Below are 22,474 nucleotides of genomic sequence, written 5' to 3'. Positions count from 1 at the left end.
GAGCACAAAGAAGATTCGCAGAATGACGGTTGTTCTAACGGGCTTTTCAAAATGTGCTGGGGGCGGGGGGGGGGCGAGTCATCTTAGAGGGGATGGTGGCTATTTGAGCTACTTAATAAAGATGCAGGAGCGTGTGGTCTGAATCCAGTACTCCCAAGGCCAACAAGGCACAGAGAAGCAATTCACTTGCCGAGCAAGGCAAGTTGCCATAATGGTTACCTTATAAAAGGAGAGGATTCTGAGAGTCCTAAAAACAGGAATGTCATGGACCCACTAAGGTAAAGACATTCGACGTCTGCTTAGGAGCCAGAGCTTGGGATGGAAGAATACCGCCGCAGGTGATCACTGGGCGCCTGCCTGACTCGAGAGTCCTCACGTGTACAGCTTACCTGGTGAGGTCCTTGCATTGGCTTCCTGTTGCCACTGCAATACGTTACCACAGACTTAGCGGATTAAAGCAACAAACGTGTCATCTTTAATTGCTGGAGGTTAGAAGTATAAAATTGATGCCTTGGTAGGGCTGTGTTCTCCCCGCAGGCTTCAGGGGACAATCTGTTCCCCTGTCGCTTCAGACACCCCGGGCTGCCTGCCTCTCCGTGCACGTGGTTCTCCCTCACAACCCTCTGCCAACCTCTGTTCTTTCATATTTACTCTCCCTACTGCAGTTAACGCCCCCACCCGCTCTTACAAAGGGACGCTTGTGGTTTCGTATACACGATGACTAGGGTAATCTCATCTCACCATCCTTATCCGCAACCTCAAAGCCCCTTTTTTTCCATGAAGGTCAACATTCACAGGTGCCTGGGTGCAGGATGTGGACCTGCGGGAGGGGGCACACGGCTTAGCCCACCGCAGTCCTGAAATCAGAAGTTGGACGTCAAAGAACTAACGCTTCCATCCCAGAAAGCACTTTCCCACGGAACACCTTCCCTGACACACCCAGAAGTAACGTCCTACCAGCTCTCTGGGCGTCCGTGAGCCCAGTCCAGTTGACACGTAAAACTGACCATGGCAGTCTGTACACAGTGTCACCGACACCACGCAGTGGTCACTGTGATCTTCTGAATTGCAAACTCCCTCCCTTGCTACTCGGCACTTGAAATACCATGCAGATTCCAGGTCATGGCTGAAATGATTCCGCATTGTCCAGCCCCTGCTCGCCTGTCTGACCTCATCATGTAACAGTCTACCCAACGCGCTCCTGTGTTCCAAACACATCTGGGTCGATAACTTGCTCCTGAAACCTGCCGTCCTCTCTGCCTGGTGAGCCCTGACCCCAGATATTCAGATCACCAGCTCTTTCTTGGGACCTCACTGAGACCTGTGCTAGCCTGTCTACAGAAGCACATACCTACCCCACATCCACCACTAAGTAACTAACCATTTTTCTTTTTCTTTTTTTTTCTTTTTTTTACTTAGGGAGTGCTAAAGGAGTTTAACTGAGAGCAGGGACTTCATCAGCCCAATTAACCACAATGCCCCCAGTAACAAGCACAGTGCCAGCTTATGGTAAGGGTTCCTTAAACATTTGTTGAATTAAAAAACAATCAAACAGAGACAAATGAACATGGACCTCAAATGCACTCCAGAAAGTTGCAAGAAGAAACCACCCAAGCCTAAAGAATAACCGTAAGTCTTAGCAGTCCATCAAAGTCAACACACTCTACACACATCTCTGATATTTGGGAAATGGAAGCTTGATTGAATTTCGGGGAGTCCAACTTCCACTGCCTCCCCTGAGGCTTCAGAGGGCCTCCTGCAACCTCCAAATAGTGAGACATCAAATTATGCATTAGCTACAAGGCACAGGTAAAGCAATTGGGTGTGAATATATGCCGGACCGCAGACAGCTCAAGGGATGCATTGCAATTTTGATAAAAGTCGACGTGGTAAGAGTCTGAACTCTGGAGCTGGACTGTCTGAGTCAGAACTTTGGGCGTGCTTCTTAACCTCTCAGAACCTCGATTTCACTACCATTAAAATGAGGACGGTAAAAGTATGTGCCTCTTAGGGTATCAGGAACATTAAATGGGTTGGTTCATGCAAAGCTCTTTGTGAGCAGTGCTTGGTGCATAGTAAGAACCCATCTGGGCTGGCTATTATTAGTATAAATAAATATTAATTTGGATCAAATTGTAGATACAAAGCAGGGAGAGGGAGAAAAAAAAATCATAATTAGAACTGTTAAATAACACTTGTTATAATTTCCCCGTGGTGCCTTCTCAAAATAAGGTCTTCTGTAAATGCCACTTCAAATCTCAGAGCTCAGCAACTCACCCACCAGCCAGCTGTCGGGGAACGGGTTTAACTCGGAGAAGTGGTTCTGTGCAGCCTCTTCTGACTCGCTGACAATGTTATCCCAGGGCTACCCGGCAGAAAAGTTGCGCTGGTGACTATGACCGCAGTATAAACAAGGCCTGGGATTTATATGACACCTCGGCTCCCAAGAGCTAAAAAGCACATCCAAGTGTTGCAGTTCTGTCTATTTTCACAATGCCCGTGCAAAATTAAGAGAGTTTGATAACATTATCCCATCTGTAGACGAAGAGATAAAAAAGAAATCAAATGACTTCTTCAGCTCACCCTGTGGAGAAGTTTCACAGCTAAAAAGAGGTCTGAAAACCAACTCCAACATAACACACCTTCTGCAATTTACCTGATTTAACATTTTTCATCTCCTTACTTATATTCCACCTCTTTCCAAAAAAATTTTTTTAACGGGATTTGGTATTCTGATTAACAGGTCAAATAAGTTATCCTAAACTGCATTCCCTGGAATAATGCAGGTGTTGATGGCTACGGCTTGGGAAACTAGGAATTCCATTGACCGATTCCATCTGGTCATTCCATGACCAGAACAGTCGTGTGGAACACAGCATGTTCACCCTCCTCGTGCGGTAAGTGATCGTCATTTATGGTTCTGAGTGGTCCTGCAGCCGGGAGGCGTGCTGACTTTGGTTAACCCAGCAATTCATGTTCTTGGCAGAGCATTTTTAAAATATAAAATCAATACTATTCAGAGCGCCAGTGTCCTGTGGCTCATCCGTGTAGGAAATGCTGACTTGAGGACATCATGGTGCAAAGGACACCCAGGACAAGGAGGAGAAATCTAGGGCCAGGTCAGTGCATGCCGGGCAGGCTGCAAACCTGGCAGGGAGCCTCCCCGCAGGATGAGGCCCGGCGGGGCTGTGAGTGGCTACAAGCATCTGCTGATGAACAACCGGTAAACCTGGAAACAGGTATCATTGTTGGGGATTGGATGAGCCTTTAACTCAAAACTTCAAATATGTTAAGATTTCACATAAGACGATGATCAAAAGACTGATTTTTTTTTCCTTCCCTTGCTTAAGCAAATTTAGCCATTCCAAATGTAACTCATGACATTCTTAGAGGTACTATTCAAATTTGTTTTAAAATTAGTGCTACTAGTTTTAAAATGGTTGTGCATGTTACTGCAGGGAGATTTGAGAGAGTTTCCAGGAGAATTCGGCAGAAGCTTGAGCTCACCGTGGGACCCATCCAAAGGACAGTGGCTGTGAGGCACCTATTGCCCCTGGCAGAGAGTGGGCGGCCAGTAAAGCAGGATCACCTGTCACCTTGTCACTGTTACTGTGTTTTCACCACCACAGATATGTTTCAACCTGGTACTGAGTTGCTAATTCAAGTCTAGAGGTTTTTTTTTTTTTTTGATGGTGGGGGAGTGAACATATTATAAAATCTAAAAGAAACTCATAACCTCACCCCTTCCCAGGCTTCTCAAAATTTACATATTCATAACAAAATGCTTGATTTCTCTTTAAAACCAACACAGCCTCTCCTCCTCTTCCTTGTGCCACACCTGAGCACACCCTTTTGTTTGGAATCAGAGACACGAGTGTCATCAGAAATTGGCTTTGTTCCCTTAGCACCCACGTGAGCACCCAGGAGCGAGTCTTGCGAGCTCTTTCTCACGACTGAGATTGCAGGTAGTTTGAATCTGCCCTCTTCTCTCTGCACCTGACCCCTGCAGGGTCCAAGCCATGATTGTTCCTCAGCTAGACTCTGCAATAGTCTCCGCAAACGGTCTCAAAGCATTTTTAAAACCATACAATGTATGTATTTCTTTTTTTCTAGCAGATATGCTCCACATTCTAACTATTGCATTTGGAATAAAATCCAGACAGCCTCTCCAACCTCATCCTCAGACGTTTTCCTCGAACCCGTTGCATTCTGGCCACACTGACTACCTTTGCGTTCTTTCTCTCCATAGAGCCTCCGGCACCAAGCTCCCGCTGTCTGCGACATCCACATCCCCTATATTTTGCAAGACTGACACCTCTTTAATCCCTCAGGCCTCAGCTTAGAGGGTGGCCCTCTCTGATCTTCCAAACTAAGGTCCTGTTCTTCACCCAGTCTTTAATTCTCTAGCTCAGTATTCTGTTTGCTATCTTAGAGAGCATGCTGTTTGACACTTGTAATTTTTTTAAAAAATTGCAAAGTATTATGGGGTACAAATAATTTTGATTACATGAATCATTTTTTACAACATTGGAGTCATGGTTATAAGCATGCCCATCACCCAGATACTGTTCATTGTGCCCGTTAGGTAGGTTTTCACTTGTCCCCTCCTGCCATTTGTATCGACTAACTTATTCGTCTACTTGTTCCTTCCTATGTTGTTACTGCCGACTCCATGGGAGTGGGATCCAGGCTTGACTTATTTACCAAACCTTAAACTTTACTTAATGCAGTCTAGGCATGATATATAAATATCCGTAGAGTATCTGCATGCACGAATGAGGAAAACTCTACAAAGGATTCTTTATGAGAGAGGAATCTAATTTGAATTTATGGTGCATCATGTAAATAATTTACAAAGCATCCATGAAAGGACAATTCGTTAATTAATTCCCTTCCATTTCTCTCTCACAAAAACAACTTTAGCCAACATAGCAAAATGCAAGCAGGGCTCGTTTACTCTTACATGTCTTTAAAACGGACGACGACGCATTGCCTTGTTTAGGGGATCATAAATTGAAAACAGCGGCGAAATAAAACGATCCTTCAGAAAGAGCAGAACGCCTCTTTGTTAGTTCTCAAATGAATACCAACACACAATAAACAGCATATACCGCTCAGACGCTGGATGGATGTATTAACTAGAGAAAAGAAAGAGCGGCCACAATTCAGCCATTCTTCCTGGGCTATTCTAACATACACATATGTAGAAAGTATTCAATGGAATAAAAACATCCTAGGTAAGAGGTCTTTATGTGCCTGGAAGAGGTAAACAGCAGCTACAGATGGATATTGATTAACTCGCCATTTTAGATGTGAAATTGCTGGGAGAGGAGGAGGTCACTGTAGCTTTTAGTCAAAATTTGCAAGACAGAGTGTCTAAGGTAAGCTGCTTGCGTAAGGTGCTGAAAAGCCACAGACCCTTCATCTTCAGGGCACACAGGGGACTGTTCCCAGCCTCTGAGCACCAGCTCACGCAGACAGAATCCCAGCCTCCGTCTCCGTATGTCACCGTGTAACCTCCTGAACAAACACATGCAAAAGTCACTCACGTCCTTCGGTTGCCGACAGCAAAACACATTGCAAATATCTTCTTCAATTAGGGAACTCTTCTTAGATCCCAGAGTATACCATTCCCTCTGGTTCTCTTGTAAGTTTAGTCAATTTTTAATGTTCCTTTAATTATTGTTGGTGACTTATTTTGTTGTTAAATGTGGAGGGAAGAGACTGCCCAATTACCTATCTAATTACGGGTTTAATAATTACTTTATCACTGCTTAGGCACCAAATTATCCAAATAGCTTTGCTCTAGGATGGGTCTTTATAGTCCTCTCGGATTTGTCTCTTTAATGTACTTTTGGCCCTTTCTCTGTCTCTGTCTCTTTCTCTTTAATAACATACTAGGGAGTGGATAAAAATCGTTAGGAATGGGATTGTGACTATCTCTAAGATTTTGACTCAGTAATTCCCTGTTTAGAGATTCTATGCAGGCGATCAGCCTACAGCCTAGTCTCACCAGCAGCCCCGCCCTGACCATGGAGAGGAGAGTTACGCTTTATGCAGGGTCCGTGAAACACGCTCTTCCTCACGGGTGCTGGTATTTGCCAAACAGCCTGCAGACACTAGGAGAGCAAGGCGTCTCACAGACTGAACAGGTAAGATGTGCTTCAGAAAGCTCTCACTGGAACAAGGAGCGCGGCACGTTTCAAACTCACTGAAGGTTAAAGAGGTGGTCAAACAAGATAATGAAGGAATCCCGAGGAAAAAAGCTAAGCAAGAAAGTAGCCCTTAAAAAGCCATGACAGAGCCAGGCTTGACACCTTGAAAGTCCTCCCAAAGACACCTGAGTTGCAAGAGGCTGGCATGGAAAAGTCACGTGCACTTTGGAGACAAAACTAACTGACGTGGTTATCAGTCAGCCTCTGGGATCAGGGAAATCAGGACCGTGGAGAACTCCCGCCTTTGTTCATTGGAGGAACTGGGTGGAGTGAGGTGTAATTTACGGAGCTAGTGAAATCCCGGGAAGAAAAGGTTTAGGGGAGATAAAACATGTATTACGCTTTAGAATATGGTAAGCATAGTGCCTCTGGTGTGGGCCAGACATACGATAGAGAAGTATCTTATGCTCTTGTTGTGGACAACAGGAAGTGATACTAATCTGGAGGAGACAGCATCTATCCTGTATTCATTCGTTTATTTATTCATCTGAAAACACTTTTTCAACACCTACTGTATGTTAAGAATTTTGTAGATACCCAAAATAAAGATGTGAACAGACAAAAAAAAGTCTTGCCATCCCCACTTGGGTGTATATTTTAGTTCAAAAGAACAAACAGAAAAAGCAGAAAAACAAGTAAAATAGATGGTGCGTCGGAGGCTGGCTTGGAGCAGGGTGTTAGCAGGAGAGATGGTCAGATTCTGGGTAGATTGTGAAACTAGAACCATCAGGATCAGCTGAGATCGGATGTTGGACCCGAGAGCACAGGTATCCTCCCCATCCCTGTTCTGGTCAGAAGTTCAGTTAATGGACCGATTGAGAGATTGACGGCTTGCTAATCTCAGTCACACATGACATGAAACTGGGAGTTATGTTCAAAATGCTCCATCACAGATTTGGGATCCTAAAATATTTCAATAGGCTGGAATGGTGATGGACTGTGTCCAGTGCGATTCTATTCTGGAGAGAAACGACAAATTTAGCTTCCAGGCTCAAAGCCCTCACTGTACTAGAACAATCACCAGTGGAGGTGCAGCTGAGGACCAGTAAAGAGAGAAGAGAGATGCGGGTACTGAGGAGTCAGCAACGCACTGTGGCTTCCCAAGGACAGTCACAGCAAGTTGGCTGGCATTAACGAAAACAGGGTGCCTGAAATATTAAAGCGAAGCTGACACCTGGAACAGCATGCTCAGTTCTGGAACTACAGACTGAGTTTTGGACCCAAATGGAGACTGATGGACAATTGAATGCTGAAAAGAGAAACCGTTGTCCTCTGGGGACACTAATCAACCCCCGGGTGCCTGGAGGAGAATGCTGACAACAGTTAGAGGATAATGTTGATGTCACTGAGGGATGTTTAGATCTGAGAAAGAGAAACTTTGCTGAACATTGTGCTGGCGACTGTGTTATGAATTTACCACCTCATTTTTAGGCAGGGAAAATGTGCTTCCCACCCGTCCTGCAGTTGGGCGGGGAAGGCAGGCAGGGGTTAGATCACAGATGGTGTGCCGTATAGGCGTGTTCAATATTCTGGTGTCTCTTATAAGGGCAAAAGGAAGTCACTGATGTGTTTTAAGTAGGAGACAAATGAGGTCATGAAAGGTGACGATCTACAAGATAACCTTCTGCAGTGTAGCAGAGTGGAGATGGATTGTGTAGATGAGACATTTTCATGATTTAGACTAGAAATAGGAATAATTTAGAGTGCAATGGGGCAGTGGATACAGGAAGAAAAGGATGAGTTTGAAATACAGATGAAAGTAAAATCCACAGGACTTGGCATTGGGTTGGACATAGGACATGGGAAAGAAAGATGCCAGCAATGACTTGAGTGGGTAACAAAATGGGAGAGTTATCATTAGACACTGAACATTACAGGGCTGCCGATCTATCTATCAGCTATCTATACCTATATCTATCCACTATCTATAGCTATATCATATATATTAATAGCATCATAGTCGTATTGTCTTCCTCTCCATCATTGATAGCCATATCCATATTCTACCCATGTAGTTATCTTTACCTGTCTACACCTGTGTGTATCAAGAGGTAGAGCATCATTTCCTGTCCCAGACAAGATGTGTGAGAGCCAGACAATTCCTTTGTGGAGACGTTGGAGAGAGAATTCAATCATAATATGGAAAATTCATAGCCTGTTTCAAAACATATTACCACTGATCTAACAAAATGTCAAGAATTCTATAAAACAGGTGAGGTCACTGTGACACTATTTCATAGATAAGAAGAGGTGACATCAAGACAGAAACTTGCCGGAGTTACTATGAGAAGAGGTGACAGAAACACGGGTTTTCCTTCTTGCGAGTCTCGGTCATTTTCTCCCATCATTCAGAAAGCTCCTAACGCCCTCCGTCCGCCAACATAGCTCTGCTCTGTCACCTTCCATTCTGGAGATCAATGTCCCTGGGGCCACTGCAGAAGGCAGGACTTTCCATCCACCTTTGTGTGGGGCCAGTGTTTTGCTTCCTGCTCTTGTGCAGGTGCATAGACGCGACTCTGCGCTTTGTGCATGTTCAGAGGGCTGTGTAGACGCTGCACTTTCTAGTCATGTGACTTTCAGTAACTTACTTTATGTCCATGAACCCTAGTTTTCCCGTCATGAAGCCTCTCTTAGTGGTGTAACTGTAAAGCATCAATAAGACGTTTTGTAAAGAGTCTACACAGTGAACCAGGCAGCAAACTGTAATAACCGTCTAGGCACGTAACAAAGGAGACAGTCTGTTTATTTTGCAGAGTTTCATTTTTCTCAATAGTTGAACTGCATGTTTTTTATTACCTCCCAATTTCATTACAATAAAGGGGCTTCTGTTAAACCAAGGACAGATTTTTCTAGAAAGACATGGGCCCTGGTTCCATCATGATACCTCGATGTATACATCGGCATATTAAATTCGCCACCTGTTTCACATCTCAAAAAGGAGTTTAACCTTTTCCTACGTTTCAAAGATGAGTCTGTTCTACAGAGTAAGGGTGTGTAATACCTCCCATTCTTACATTAAGTAAAATAATTAACTGGGTAGTCACACACATTTTCAAAATGGAAATGAAAGATTTAATGGATAAACCTCTCCGATTCCTGTTCACACGCTTTGCAAAATCCTTTTCGTAATCATTCCATTGCTTTTCCATATGTTGTCTTATTATACTTGCATATAACTACAAATTTATAAAGACCGATAGACTCCATTTCCATTTTAAAATTGTCAGGAAGAGAGATCTGCGTGGAACACACAGAAGAGATTTAATGTTTCCTTCTACTCCGTTAGTTGTTGCTAGGTTTAGGAAAAATAAGTTCTATAAAAAGTCACTTTGACCTGTAACTACCATATCCCTTAGGTAATAATTTTAAGGAACATCTACTGCTGGGCGGCTGTTCTGTTGTTTTATGATGCAGCTACCCACGAAACATAAAAAAGGTCCCTCCTTCCTATTACTATTTTTCTCATGTTTTTACAATTTAAAAAAGCCTACATAGCAACTTTACCCACCTTCTCTGATCTAGGCATCCTGTTCCCTGACACCTACCGTCACTCCATTAGAGGAATGGACGTGCGTCCACTTGCTATGGTCTGGGGGTTACCACCTTGCCTTGGGGGCACATTCCACACAGAAAAACAGACAGACAGAATATATCTGGCATTAGACGAAGTAACAAACCAAAAAAAAAAAAAAATCAATGCTGGCAAGCATAGGAAAATTAAATTGATTCTGGAGAAAAGAGCTGATTCTTTAGAAAAAATATGATTAGAAGTATCAAAGTTTGGCCTTAGAGTTTAGAATGATGAAATAACTTTGTTCCATGTTTGTTAAATCCTTTTCAACAGTTCACAAGTTATAAACAAATACATTTCAAAGCTTTACATCTTGGCTTATGCCCAAACTTTAACTTCTAATATCACCCACCAAGCACTTTGCAATGATCTAGGTATCGATGACCAGCCACAGCTGGACAGATGTGTTGGCTCCATCAGGGGTCACAGTGCCAGTCTCGTCCCCTCTAAGAGGGGAGTGACTTCTGTCCTGCTGCACACGCGTGTACTATGAAGAGAGATCATGGGTAGGTTCTTTCTTCACACACCTCTATTATTTTATTTTGTTCAAGCGCCTTTTCTGCACGAAGTGAGTTGTTTTTTTTTCTGAAAGTTTTAAGATTTGTAAATGAAATGGAAAGACAGTTACCTCCTTTGTTCAAAACTCTATGTAGTCAAATTTGTCCTGTCTTTTTCTGCTCAGGATTTTCTTGGCAATTTTTCTTCACGCCTCCTCTTCATCAGAGGACACTGATCTTAACGGGTCATAGCAATATACCCTCCAGCTGTCATGAGTTCAGGAAGCCTGCCTCAGGCTAATCAGGGTGAGTGGTGAGTGCTCCCGGCTTAGGGTCAGTTGATGGCCTCATTTGGACATCAACAACCTGGCCGTTCACGTAGCCAAATGAATCCAATCTTACACAGTGAACCAATACATTCCCATTTCTGCAGAATCCAGTTTGGTCTGAATTTGAAAATGTCCTGACAGATGTACCATTGTCATTTGGTGCCTACCTGACAGGAGAGCTAAGGCTCCACCTACAGAATACTTCGTATTTAAATTATCATGGATTTGTTTAGTCTTTTATCCCTAGCAGACATTCAAAGTTTAGGTTTTCCTTAATTTCTTGAAAAAATTATAGAAGAGCAAAGAAAGTAATAACACTTCAAGTTTGTTTTTTTTTTTTTTTTTGTGCTAATATTCCCAAACATGCATTATGGGATGTTGTTAATAGCAGCAGGAGTATCTACTGTACAGACCTGTGCTAAATGTCTTGCTCTCATAGTCATTACATTTTTACATCTCCCTGTGAGATGGAGGTACCATCCATCATTGTGCCCACTTTACAGATGGGAAAAGGGAGCTACAGAGGGGTCGCTTCACTGGCCCAAAGTCCACCTAGTCGTGAGCTCTCACCCCGGTATCTGAATCCAGCTCGGTCCGACTCATCCTGCGCGTGGTGGAGGGAAAACGCGGCGTGTCTGGGCTGAGCCTGTGGACGTTCTCCGTGGGGTGGGACGCGGTGGGGAATTCATCTCTGCTCGCCGTGGAAAATACGCTTTTCTCATGATAACGCCGTTTGTTATTTTTTCTTCCCAGGGAGCCCTTCACTCAAGGAGACCGAGCCTTGCAGCATGGCCGGGTCACCAGGGGGCCAGCTTCGGTCTCCGGAAGGAAACGCAGACCTGGGTGAGGAAAGGCTGCGCTGGCGTCAGACCGGCTGCTCGTCGCGCAGCTGAGAAGGGTTTATACACTTACAAATCGTTGGAAGTCGAAGGAAGCACCATTTTGTGACATGTGAAAATTACATAAAAATTCACATTCCAGGGCCCATAGATAGTTTTATTGGAAAGCAGTTATGTCTATTTGCCTATATGTGGATGGCTGCTTTTGGGCTGGAAACACAGACCATACGGAAACACATACTGCCTGTCCCTGCACGGAAAATATTTCCCAACCCCGTTGTTTTCGACCATATTTGAGCTAATGCTCCTTTTATGTAACAAATATTTATATAACAAATAAAGGTGCACTTACTTTATTGTCCTGAAATAAGAACCAATAATAGAATCTACCAACGTACATACTGTAAAAAACCGGTATGCTATTTTAACTGAATTCTAAAAGAGGAGTTAAAAAGCAAATAGCTTGCAATAAAATAATATGGATTTGAACGCATAAATTTTGGGGCAGGGACGACACTGTGAGACAAAATGGTGCATTCAGGTGCTTGGACCTCTGCGTAGAGGGGTGGGATCGAGACCACTGTAGGTGCAGGTCGGCACAGGTGTCATGCTGGAGACCCAAACGCCACGGCAGGTAGCACTGCTGTGGCTTAATGAGCCGACTTATGACAGCAGGTGCCTTTGACAGAGCACACAGCTGCCGACAGACCGTGGCCTGCCAGGGAAGGAGCTTCCTTTGACCTCCCAGTGCCGTCCACTGGCTCATCCCAAGAAGGGATCATTTGGCACAGCCCCCAAAGGGAAAGACCCCAGGGGTACAAAGCAGAGCGGAGAAGAATGAACAGTGGGTCCACGGAGCAAGTGGAGCACACACAGACCACCGTCTCAGCAGACACCATGACTCCCCGAGTCTCCCCAGCCGCAACTTCAGAGCCACACTGTTTAACCCGACAGCCACCAGCACGCGCAGCTGTTTACATTTACACTCCTTTAAAACGCTCAGTTCTCCAGTCACACCACCGCATTTGCAGGACGGTAACCACGCATGGCGGGGCTGCCGCATGGGACATTTACATCATCTCAGCAAGTCCCACAGGGCGGAGCTGTCTAGACCACACGCGTATTAGCTCTCTCCTGCTCACACACACACCTTGCTCGGTCTAGAAGCAAGCCCTGGTGTCTACACGCAAGAGAGACCTCCTGAGAACTTCACTTGCCTTCAACATCACCAGCGTCACCCTAGTCCAAGCTGTCACCTTTTCTACCTGCACTGTCACCGTGGCCCCCAAGCGAGGTCTTTCTATTTCCATCGCTGACCTCCCCAACGTCTGTTCTCCTCACGGTATTCAGAATGATATTTTAAAAATAAATCATGAATCAGGTAAGATGGAAACATCTTGAGTCAGAAATCCCGCTGCATGGACAACAGCTGATGAGGGTATCACCCAGCGCCCGGCGGCTCGGACGACATCTCCTGCCTCTGTTTCCCCACTGGCTACCTCCAGCTACACTGGACTCCTGAGTCAGAGCACTCCAAGCTGGCCCCTGCTGTGGGCCGTGGCACCCACTTCTCCTTCCGTCTGGAGAGCCAGCCCTTCCTCTCATGTCTTCCCCGCTGGGTCCTTCTGGGCAATGTCTCCTCTCACGTGTCACCTCCGTAGTGACACCCTAGCCAGAAGGAGCTCACCTCAACTGGCCGTCCTCCTCCACGACACCCCGTCTTCTTTCTTTCCAAGCATATATCAGTTCTGAAGTTATCTTGCTCCATCGTTTTTGACTTATTTACCAGCTGCTTCCCTCCAGTGAAATGCGAGCTTTGCTATACCCGCCCCACGATGGCCGACACCTGGCACACAGTAGGGGCTCAGGAAATGTCTGAGTGGACTGTGTTTCTGCGGAGTCTGCAAAACCAGCTGCATCGCCTGCGTTTGTTCATGGACAGCAACGGGTTGCAGGACAGCTGAGCGTCACGCGCACACGGCCAACGACGGCGACACCTCTCCCGCGTTAGTTTTGTCCTATGTGCCTCTAATGCGCCGCGGTTCCACCAAGCCACTGCCTCATTATAAATCACCTCTGGAGAGGACGGCTCATTAGGGAGGGTCAGAGGCAGCGGAGTGGGCCGAGGAGAAAAGCAGTGGCTTTGTGCATAACAAATAATTCATTTGCAGATGAATTTCCCTATTTCAATAGGACTGCTCGATTTTGTCCTTTTAGGAGTGCGCATCCTTGCGTTTGCATTTTCCAAAGATCCTTTTGCATATTGAACTGATCAACAGCCAAAAGTCTCAGTTTCCACTTAGGGGAATGGGGCAGGGACCTGGTTATGCGCACGGACCCTGGCATACGTCCATCTGGGATCTAATTCCGGCTCAGCTCTTAGCAGGGTAGCTGAGAACAACTCTTCAATCTCTGTACCCTCACCCATCTGTGCAGTGGGGCTAAAAGTGGTACCGACCTCACTGGGTCACCATGGCAATGAAATGAGTTAACACACATAGGGGAGCAGGTGGAACCCTACCTGGTCCTAACAAACAGTGAGTATTTGGGGGGATGGTTGAGAATGCTGTTTAGGGAGCGATGGCTACTCAACACACCAAACGAGAAGGCGCCTCACAGCAGAGATTTTTCTCAAGGGCCGTTGCGGTGTCTTCATTTGCACTTGGCTGAGTAAGTATCAAAAGGAAAGCAGGAGTGTGCTATGTGGTATGACTGAATTTTCAAAAAGTCTGAGTAAAACAACAGAGGGTACCTGGCATGTTAATTAACCGGCTGACACAGGAAAGGAACTACGGAAAGTCAAGTAAAAAGAGCCACGGATCTGCTTTCATGGCAAAAATAAAAAAGACATTTTATGACAGGAGGCAGGAGAGGAAGTTTATGTCCATGATCTAGGGGCCTTTTCTCAAGTCCTGATGACAGTGGGTGACTGTCACGGCACGTGACCTGTGCCAAATTCAGAACTGCTGGGGGGTGAATGACCCTGTGTTGCCCCCTCTCCAGGGACCGTTGTGGATTCCCGTGGGTGATAGGACGGTTCCCGCACAAGCGTTCACTGGGCATCTATGTGGGCGGCACCGTGCGTCTGCTGGCTGTGCCACTAGGGAGGGGACAGGGACTGAGCGCAGGGACAGTGTTGGGAGGAAGGAGCACAAGCAGGTGTCTGTGCCAGGAGAACGAGTCCTGGAATTCCTGAAGATGAGGGGGAAGTACGCTTGGTGAAAAGGAAGTTTATTTTATTTAAAGAGAGAAATTTACTCAGTTCAGCAAAGCTTATTTAAAACGTATTCCATCAGAAGGTGTAAAGGGTAAAATTACTAATATATGGTTATAAAAATGTGGGTAAGTTTTGCCTGCTAGGATTACAGGAATATTTCCACTGAAGCAAAGATTTAGGAGAACATGCCTTCAGCAGGAAGCTTTAAGAAGATGCAAGTGAGAAGGGAAGAGACTCTTTAATGATTAGTGACCTGACCCAAGGGTTACATCAGGGCAGAACTCGGCGTCCAGCCACGTAGGTGAAGGCTGTGGCCGAGGATGACCGCACAGCTCCCGCCCTGGTTATCTGGGTCACGGGGTCCCCCATTCACGCTATGAGAAAACGGCATTTGAGTTTGAAATAGAGTATGTCAGGGGCGGGGCCCTGGAGTCCAGCTGCTTCCACCCTGGAAGAGGGGCCTGGAGGTTGGAGGGTCTATGTGAGCGTTATGGCTGGAGCGTCCCCTCCAAAACTCACGTTGAAACCGCATCCCCGATGTGGCAGAGTTGCAAGGTGGGGCTTTGGTCAGATCAATTCTGATAACTCAATCTTGGTGGTCAAAGGGGAGACACAAAGCAAAAGGAGAGGCTGGTCAGGGGTCCACTACGTTCCTAAAATCCCACGGGAGAGGAGTCCCCACTTCCCTTCCCACACGGACAGCCACAGCCACCGTCGTCGTACCCAGGCAGCTGCCACCCCAGGGAAATGACAATAACGTTTGCTTTGTTCCAGTATGAAGACAACTGCTTACTATGTTTTCAAGGACTAGTGGATACGGCATTCGCAGTGATAAAGTGTGTATTCACATCATTATCTCTGAACCCTGGCATGAGCTCAAAATGCTTGGTTTAGCCAAAATTCAGGGGGCAGTTAGGCGAGAAGAACGCTGAAGAGCTTTGGGAACCCGAGACCTCTCTCCTCGGAAAGACACATCATTGCAAAGAAAACCCGAGTCTTAGGAGAGGCGCAAACGCTGTTTTCCAGACTCAGACACCGACGTGTGGTTACAGATACACGCTTGCTAGATTAATGATAATGCACATTTAATAGCCCCTTTCCTCTGAATTTTCCTCCCTAAAGACAACAACATTTACCTACAGCACAGTGAGGCATGATTTCCTGAACGGAATAACATAATGTAATAAAACTCACAGAAATACATGACTGGATTAAGAAAATGAAAAAGCTTTCAAAGCCCCTGACATCAGGAGACAAATGAAAAATAGTGAAGACAACGTCAGGAAAAAATATATATAAAATATAGAAAAAGGAAAAAAAAATATCTTTTGGAAAAGTGGCTTTGAATGCGAGTGCTTAATTGCATCTCATTTTCAAGTCTCCTGGAGTTGAAATTATACATCACCGAGAATGGAGAGGCTGTGGGCTTTGTCCCAAATTGATCTCACATCCTTAATAATAGTATAAAGGTGTCGTAATTGCACTGAATTTCTTTTCAGCATTATGTTGTCAAGACTGTAGACCTAGTTATTTAGGTGTGCCACGGTGGGTGGGCATTTTAATATTTGGAGATTTTATGTTTGTTACTGTTGGACAAAATTAGGGGCAAATGAGAGATTTTCATTATAGAAAAAAAAAAATACGTGGATTGGACCGCGGTAAAAAATTAAACAAACAAGCAAAAACCTCTGCTTGCCAAAATAATATTACAGGTAAAATTAGAAGGCAGAAGCAAATTTGCAAGAATACTTGCCATATATCAGTCAAAAAGATTACTATCACTAATATGTATGTATATATCCTGCTATGAGGATCAGGGAGGGCTTCTTGGAGGAGGTGGCATAGCAGGTGGCTTGAACAAGAATATATATTAGTGATAGTAATCTTTTATATAGTAGCGATTACATATATACAAAGTAGAGAGGTGATTACCAATGTCTGGGGAAGGGGAGGATCTTTTTTTTTTTTTTAATAGAGTTTCAGTGTCATAACCTGAAAAGTTCTAAATATCTGTTGCACAACGACATGAATATACTTAATACTACTGAACTAGACACTTAAAATGCTTAAGATGGCAAATTTAATGTTATGTGTTTTTCACCACAATAAAAAAAGATTTATAACAAAGCAATAAGAACAAGTTGAATTCCCAGTGGGAAAAGAACGTGGTTAAAGAATGAATATTTAATACAGGAATTAAAAAAAAAAAAAGGTAACCCAAGAAAGGCAAATTAGGGCAACACTGAGATATAATTTTTACTTAATAAATTGCCTATTTTAAAAAATTTTAATATTACATGTTGGGGAGCTTGTGGGGCTCCCCACACACAGCAGGTGGGATAGTAAATTGGTTAAACTTTCTGGAAGGCGGTTTGGCAACCATTAGAAAACGTATTATAATATCGCACATCCTTTGATTCACATCCTTGGCTTCAAACTTATTTTTAAAGTCTACCTCAAGGACTCAATTAGAGATGTGTGCAAAGATTACCGTACAAAAATGTAAGCCATGGGATATGTTATTACAGAAAGTCTCTTAAACTCTCCGTGTGTGTGGTGCTGTCTTGGAGACCGACGGGGAACTTTTTGTTAGGGGCTAGAACTGAGATGTGTCCTTTGTTTCTGCCTTTCCTCCACGCTGACATCCAACCCGTCGCGAAGTCTGATCACCTAAGGACAACACCGATACCCCCCCGCGATGATCTCAGCGCCCTGGCAAGTCCAGGCAACACCAGCTCTTTCCCCATGAGCTCTCCCTCCTCCTTCCCTCGCTGTGTGCCCCCAGCTGCACCCACAGCCTCCCTTGCAGCCGGGTGCGGCCGCCTGGCCGAGCTCCCGGGTGGGAGGAGAGGTGCAGTATCAGGATGGGGAGGCGCACACCTCCCCTCGCCCCTCAGCCCATTCCTGCTGGCTGCAACATGGATATGGCTGTCACTAACTTGGGGTCATGGGGCTACGGCCAAGATCTTTGGGGACACTCAGCTGCAGCCCGGACAGAGGCCACCTTATGAAGCCCTGAGGCTGCTCATGTTCAGGCAGGACGTTTAGACACTGGTAAACGTCAAGCTCTGTAGGTCTGCCTTATGGGGTCTTTTTCTCCAGCAGCCGGAATGCAGTCCCCTAACTCTCTCTGAGGCCCCCTTGTCCTCTTAAGTCCATTCTCCACATACAGCTAGTACTGGTCTCCTGAAAACATAGATCAGCCCACGTGACTCCCCTGCTGAGTGCCTGCAGTGGCTTCCGTGGCAGAGAACCATGTGACAATGCAGGTGAGCTTCCGCGCCCCACGTGTGACTCTGATCGAGCAATGTCACAAATCCCTGAAATGTAAGAGAAACAGGAAAGAAGCCACGCCCCCCCTCATGTGAGTTGAGGTCAATCAATGGATACATAGATACCAGATTTCTTTCAACTATCTCTCCATACGCATCTATTATAACAAACAAAAACAAAGTAATTTCATCACGGTAACCACCCCCTCCCCAATGGCAACATTCTTTTACCAACCAAGCCAACGTTAAAAGGAGGCAACTTTCCCTGGAAAGAGGACTCAGCCGCTCCCGAGACAAAACACGGGTGAGTCAGGACTCTGACTCCTCACTCTTGGTTCCAGAAGACGCCGCTCAGAGAGGGTTGCTAAAAACTCAGTTCACTACGTGTTTAAATCCAATTCACTCAGTTCAGGAACCAGTGAGCATCTACGCACCGCCTCGCACTCTTCAGACACTGAGATACGGGGGCTGTGGGCAAGTCCCTTTCCTGAACGAACTCACAACATTGTTGCTGGGGTATTGTTCGTGTCTTTGCATTCGGGAATTAAGTAATCGTAATGACAGCTAACATTTGTGCACGTTTGCCCTAGGCTGGGCATTCTCATAAATACCCTTGAGTTACTGTTTCATCCTTACAACCACCATGTGAGTAGGTACTATTTTTTCCCTATTACAGATGAGGAAACTGAGGCACAATGAAGTTAAGCATGGTTGCACCACTAGTAAGTGGGGGCTCTGATTTGGTTATGCTGTTCTTCTTCCTAGGAGGCTCCTAAAGACCAGTGAAGGATGGGAAACACTCAGAGTGACCTCTCTCAGCTTCAGGGTCCTCGTGTTGACACCAGGGATGAGTGCTGAGGATACCGCTCGCTGCCCTACAACACCTGTTCTCCCCTTGTTTCCTTGTAACAGAATCTGAGCAATCCATCATGTTAAAAACTACATTTCTCAGCCTCCTTACAACTACATGTGGTGATATGACTAAGTTTTGGCCAGTTGGCTATAACCAGAAATATTATGCTGGGTTCTTAGGAAAGTTTCTTGCAAAGGAAAAGACACTGGCCCTGCTTGGTCATCTGCGTTTTTTACTTTTTCTGGTCCGAAGACTATGGATATGATGGCTGGCATTCCAGCAACCACCTTGGGCCATGTGGTAACCACGAGGGTGGAACACATGCACCTGACTGTAGGAACAGAAGTAAAGCTGGGCCTGGGTCTCGGATGTCATGCAACACCGTACCAGCCCTAGACCACCCATCTCGGGGGTTTCTTTACATGAAAGAAGAAAACATCTTTGTATTTAAGTCACCACTGGTGGGAGGGTGGGGTAGGGCGTGTGAGCTCTATCGCTTTCAGCCAAATGCAATTCCTAACGGGCACGTGGGTCAGCCGGGTCTCAGCTGAGATACTTTCTCCTGGCTCTACCACTACGTTATAGAATCCCGCAGCATTGCACATAGCATAGCAAGAGCAGGTGCAGCAGGACGGAGAAGGTTTCAGAGGGTGACAGAGGGCAGAGAGATGGCTCTCGGGAGAGAGGGAATTCACGTGGGCTGCGAGGAACAGTGGGGTTTGGAACAGGCAGCGGGACAGGATGAACGCTGAGTGCAGGAAACAGAGGAGACCGGCCCGGGCCGAGCGTGGTGGGAGCTGTCCAGAGCGTATGGTCAACACCGCATCACACCGAGGTGCCCAACAGCAGCGAATTCAAATAAGCACTGACTCAAGACAAGCGGCACTGCCATTCCCGGGAACAGAAGCCTAACAGCCCACATAAGGAGCTCTCTGTCACCCTCATAATAACACGCCAAGCAGGCTCACTGCCTTTAAAATAAAATAAATAGTTAATAGGAGCCCTGATCAACCAAAGCACCCCAAACGCCTTTTCATCTCCTAATGAACAGCACAGCCACTGACTTAGTGTCACCAGGCAACTGTCCCCGTTGCTTTTGATTGACAGACTGATTTCTGGGGTTTTTTTTTTTTTTTTTTTTAGCACCACATAACAACACCTGTCAGTATGTTCTGATAGATGGTCCAGGGGAAACCTAAAGCAGTCAACTCACACTTCTCTTCTGACAGGAAAAGTACTTTTGCAACAGGAGAAAACTCAACTTATTGTCAGCAGACTGCCACACCCGAGTATTTGTGTTGCGAAAGTCAAATCAAAACAATGACGAGTCAAATTAAAACAACGACGACGACACCAAAGTATTCCCCCCTTGGAGGGGCCCCAGAAGCGTCCCAGGAAGGGTGGGGCTCTGCAGGGCAACGCGTGTTCTGACTGGGTGCATGTGAGGGCGAGGGCGTCCCCCAGGGAGGGGCTAAGCGTGTCCGCTGGAGACCCGAAAGCTCATCTCTGTCCCACAAATCCTAGGAAGTGCCTGGACAGATTTACAGTCCCAAATCCTATAGATGACAAGCTATAGATGACCTAGGAATGGAATACAGTTAACTCTTTGCTACATAGTGCTTTAAATTTAAAAAAAAAAAAAAAAAAGTCCCCAACATAAACAAGTCGATGTTTCCCATTAAAACTCTCTTCATGGCTTCTCTTGAAAAATCAGTAGATCTTAAAATTTCGGAATGTGGCTTGGCTTTCCTGCCTGGCAACCATCGGCTGAGGCCTTTAGGTGGGGCAGGCGCTGGCCACGCCCCTCAGCACAGGTCAGGTGCACACCTGAGCGCTGTGGTCCCCGCAGTTGTGTGTTTGAGATCCCTCAAATAGCCTGCGTTGTAGGGTGCAAACACACGTCTCAAATCATCAATAATCTTTACTCGACAGCAGACCCAAACTGATACCTGGGGTTGATTATTTCCTAAATGACATTTTAAGAACATTATTTAGAAAAATATATGTTTTAGACTTGGCTATTGGCAGTGAGCTTTGTGGCTCCATCCTTCCCCTATCCGGGTTCTTGACTCACTGACATTTCCCCCCCAGCTTTGGTCACCGTGCAGAGCCGTCCCCTTCCCGGAGTTCCGCAGTGACAGCCCGAGGCAGGGACTCACTTACCATGGCCAGCGGGATGATCCCAATCAAGTCCTTGTGGCTCACGTAGATCTTGGACACCCCCAAGTCGGACGTGATCTCTCCTGGGTACTCCACCTGCCACGTGACCAGCTGAGTGGCCGGCAGGTCACCGGGCTCTTCCACTTGTAGGTCGATCTGCATGACTTCGTGGGAGGCGCCGCCAGCACTGCAGGGAAGAGAAAGAGGAGGACAACTTTGAGGGGCTGTGGCACGGCCACATCTGGCAGGTGACGGGCGGCACGTGGCTGTTTCTCCGTGTACCCCGTGTGCACACATCTGTGTCTACATCATCCCTGTGAACAGCACTCAGAGATGCATCCCCAAGAGGGAACACCATCCTCTGGAGCACTCGCCCAGGTTCACACATCAGCACTGCCGTTCCCGCACCCCCTTCCCCCGGGGGGCCCAGCTGCCCGGGAGCAGGTGTTGGTGGATAATGACGGGAAACAGTGACTGCATTTCCTAAATGGGTCCTTCCACGCTCCACAACGACTCTCCCTCTCACTCCCCCAAATTTCTATGTTACTTATATTGGATTTTCCAGAGCCGCAGCCAGCTCAAGCTGGGTGCACAGGGTTTTAAGGGCATCAGAGGGTGATGTGGCTCGTTACCCGGCGACGGAGACAGGATGGCAGAGGAACAGAGGCAAGGCGTGAACCAGACGGTATCGCCAAGGGATTCCTGCTGACAAGCACGGAGAAGTCGCCAGATGTTACTTGGAGACAGGAGTGATCATGACAAATACTAGTGTGTAGACATCCCATTTTCCTATAGGCACCCGGAAAGAAATTCAACCTGGGTTTCCAGGATTTTTTTTTTTGCAGCTATTTAAGTTAGTTTAATTAGCCGGCTGCTAGTTTTTATATAATAGCTGCTCCTCTACGTGACAGATGCAAAAAGGCAGGTCTGGTGCCCGCCGGTCCCTGACGGGGAGACGAGAGTGTGCAGGTGAGAACTGACACAGGTGTCGGCTGAGAAAGGCGCTTCGTAAGCCCTACTGACCGAGGCAACGTCTACCTGTCAGATCCATTTCTAAAGATCCAAATTCTACATCTTTGCAAAATGATCACCAAACTCTGACGTTTAGGAGGATAAGGCTTTATATGTGACAACACCATGGAAACTTTTTTTTTAATCACACCACGAAACCGACGCAAATTCCTCAGTAAGAAGCTCAGAGACAAACGATAGTGGGGCTTCCAGGGAGCTTTTGCTACCGAAAGCTCGACACTCGTCCTCGAGGCCACATCAGAAGAATCAGAACAAGCGGTTGGAGAAGAAGGCAAGAGAGATTTATTAATTTGTTGCCAAATGAGGAGAACGGAGACTCCTGTCTAAAAATGTCCTCGTCTTAATAAGCAGCAGAAATGCAGAGCTTTTAAAGGGTGATTCTTAGTTTTAGGCAATTGTTGTTGAGCTACAGGTGATGATTTTAACTGTCCCATCTCTGTCTCATCTCTGCTGAAGACAATCCTGTGGCCTCCACCCAGGACCCCCATC

At 46.1% G+C, this 22,474-nt stretch overlaps 1 protein-coding gene across 1 annotated transcript in view; it reads right to left on the bottom strand.

Annotated features, from left to right (window-relative positions):
- The window catches only part of TMEM132D (transmembrane protein 132D), a 510,659-nt gene that overhangs the window by 149,357 nt on the left and 338,828 nt on the right, over nucleotides 1-22,474 (bottom strand). Inside the window, exon 4 of the mRNA XM_069497436.1 lies at nucleotides 20,957-21,140. Within this exon, the coding sequence (XP_069353537.1) occupies nucleotides 20,957-21,140 (184 nt within the window). The remainder of the gene's footprint in view (nucleotides 1-20,956; nucleotides 21,141-22,474) is intronic.

The sequence above is a fragment of the Eulemur rufifrons genome, chromosome 21, assembly GCF_041146395.1.
Source record: "Eulemur rufifrons isolate Redbay chromosome 21, OSU_ERuf_1, whole genome shotgun sequence".
NCBI lineage: Eukaryota > Metazoa > Chordata > Mammalia > Primates > Lemuridae > Eulemur > Eulemur rufifrons.
Note: the sequence above shows the minus strand (reverse complement) of the source record. Positions and strands in the feature narration are given on the sequence as shown.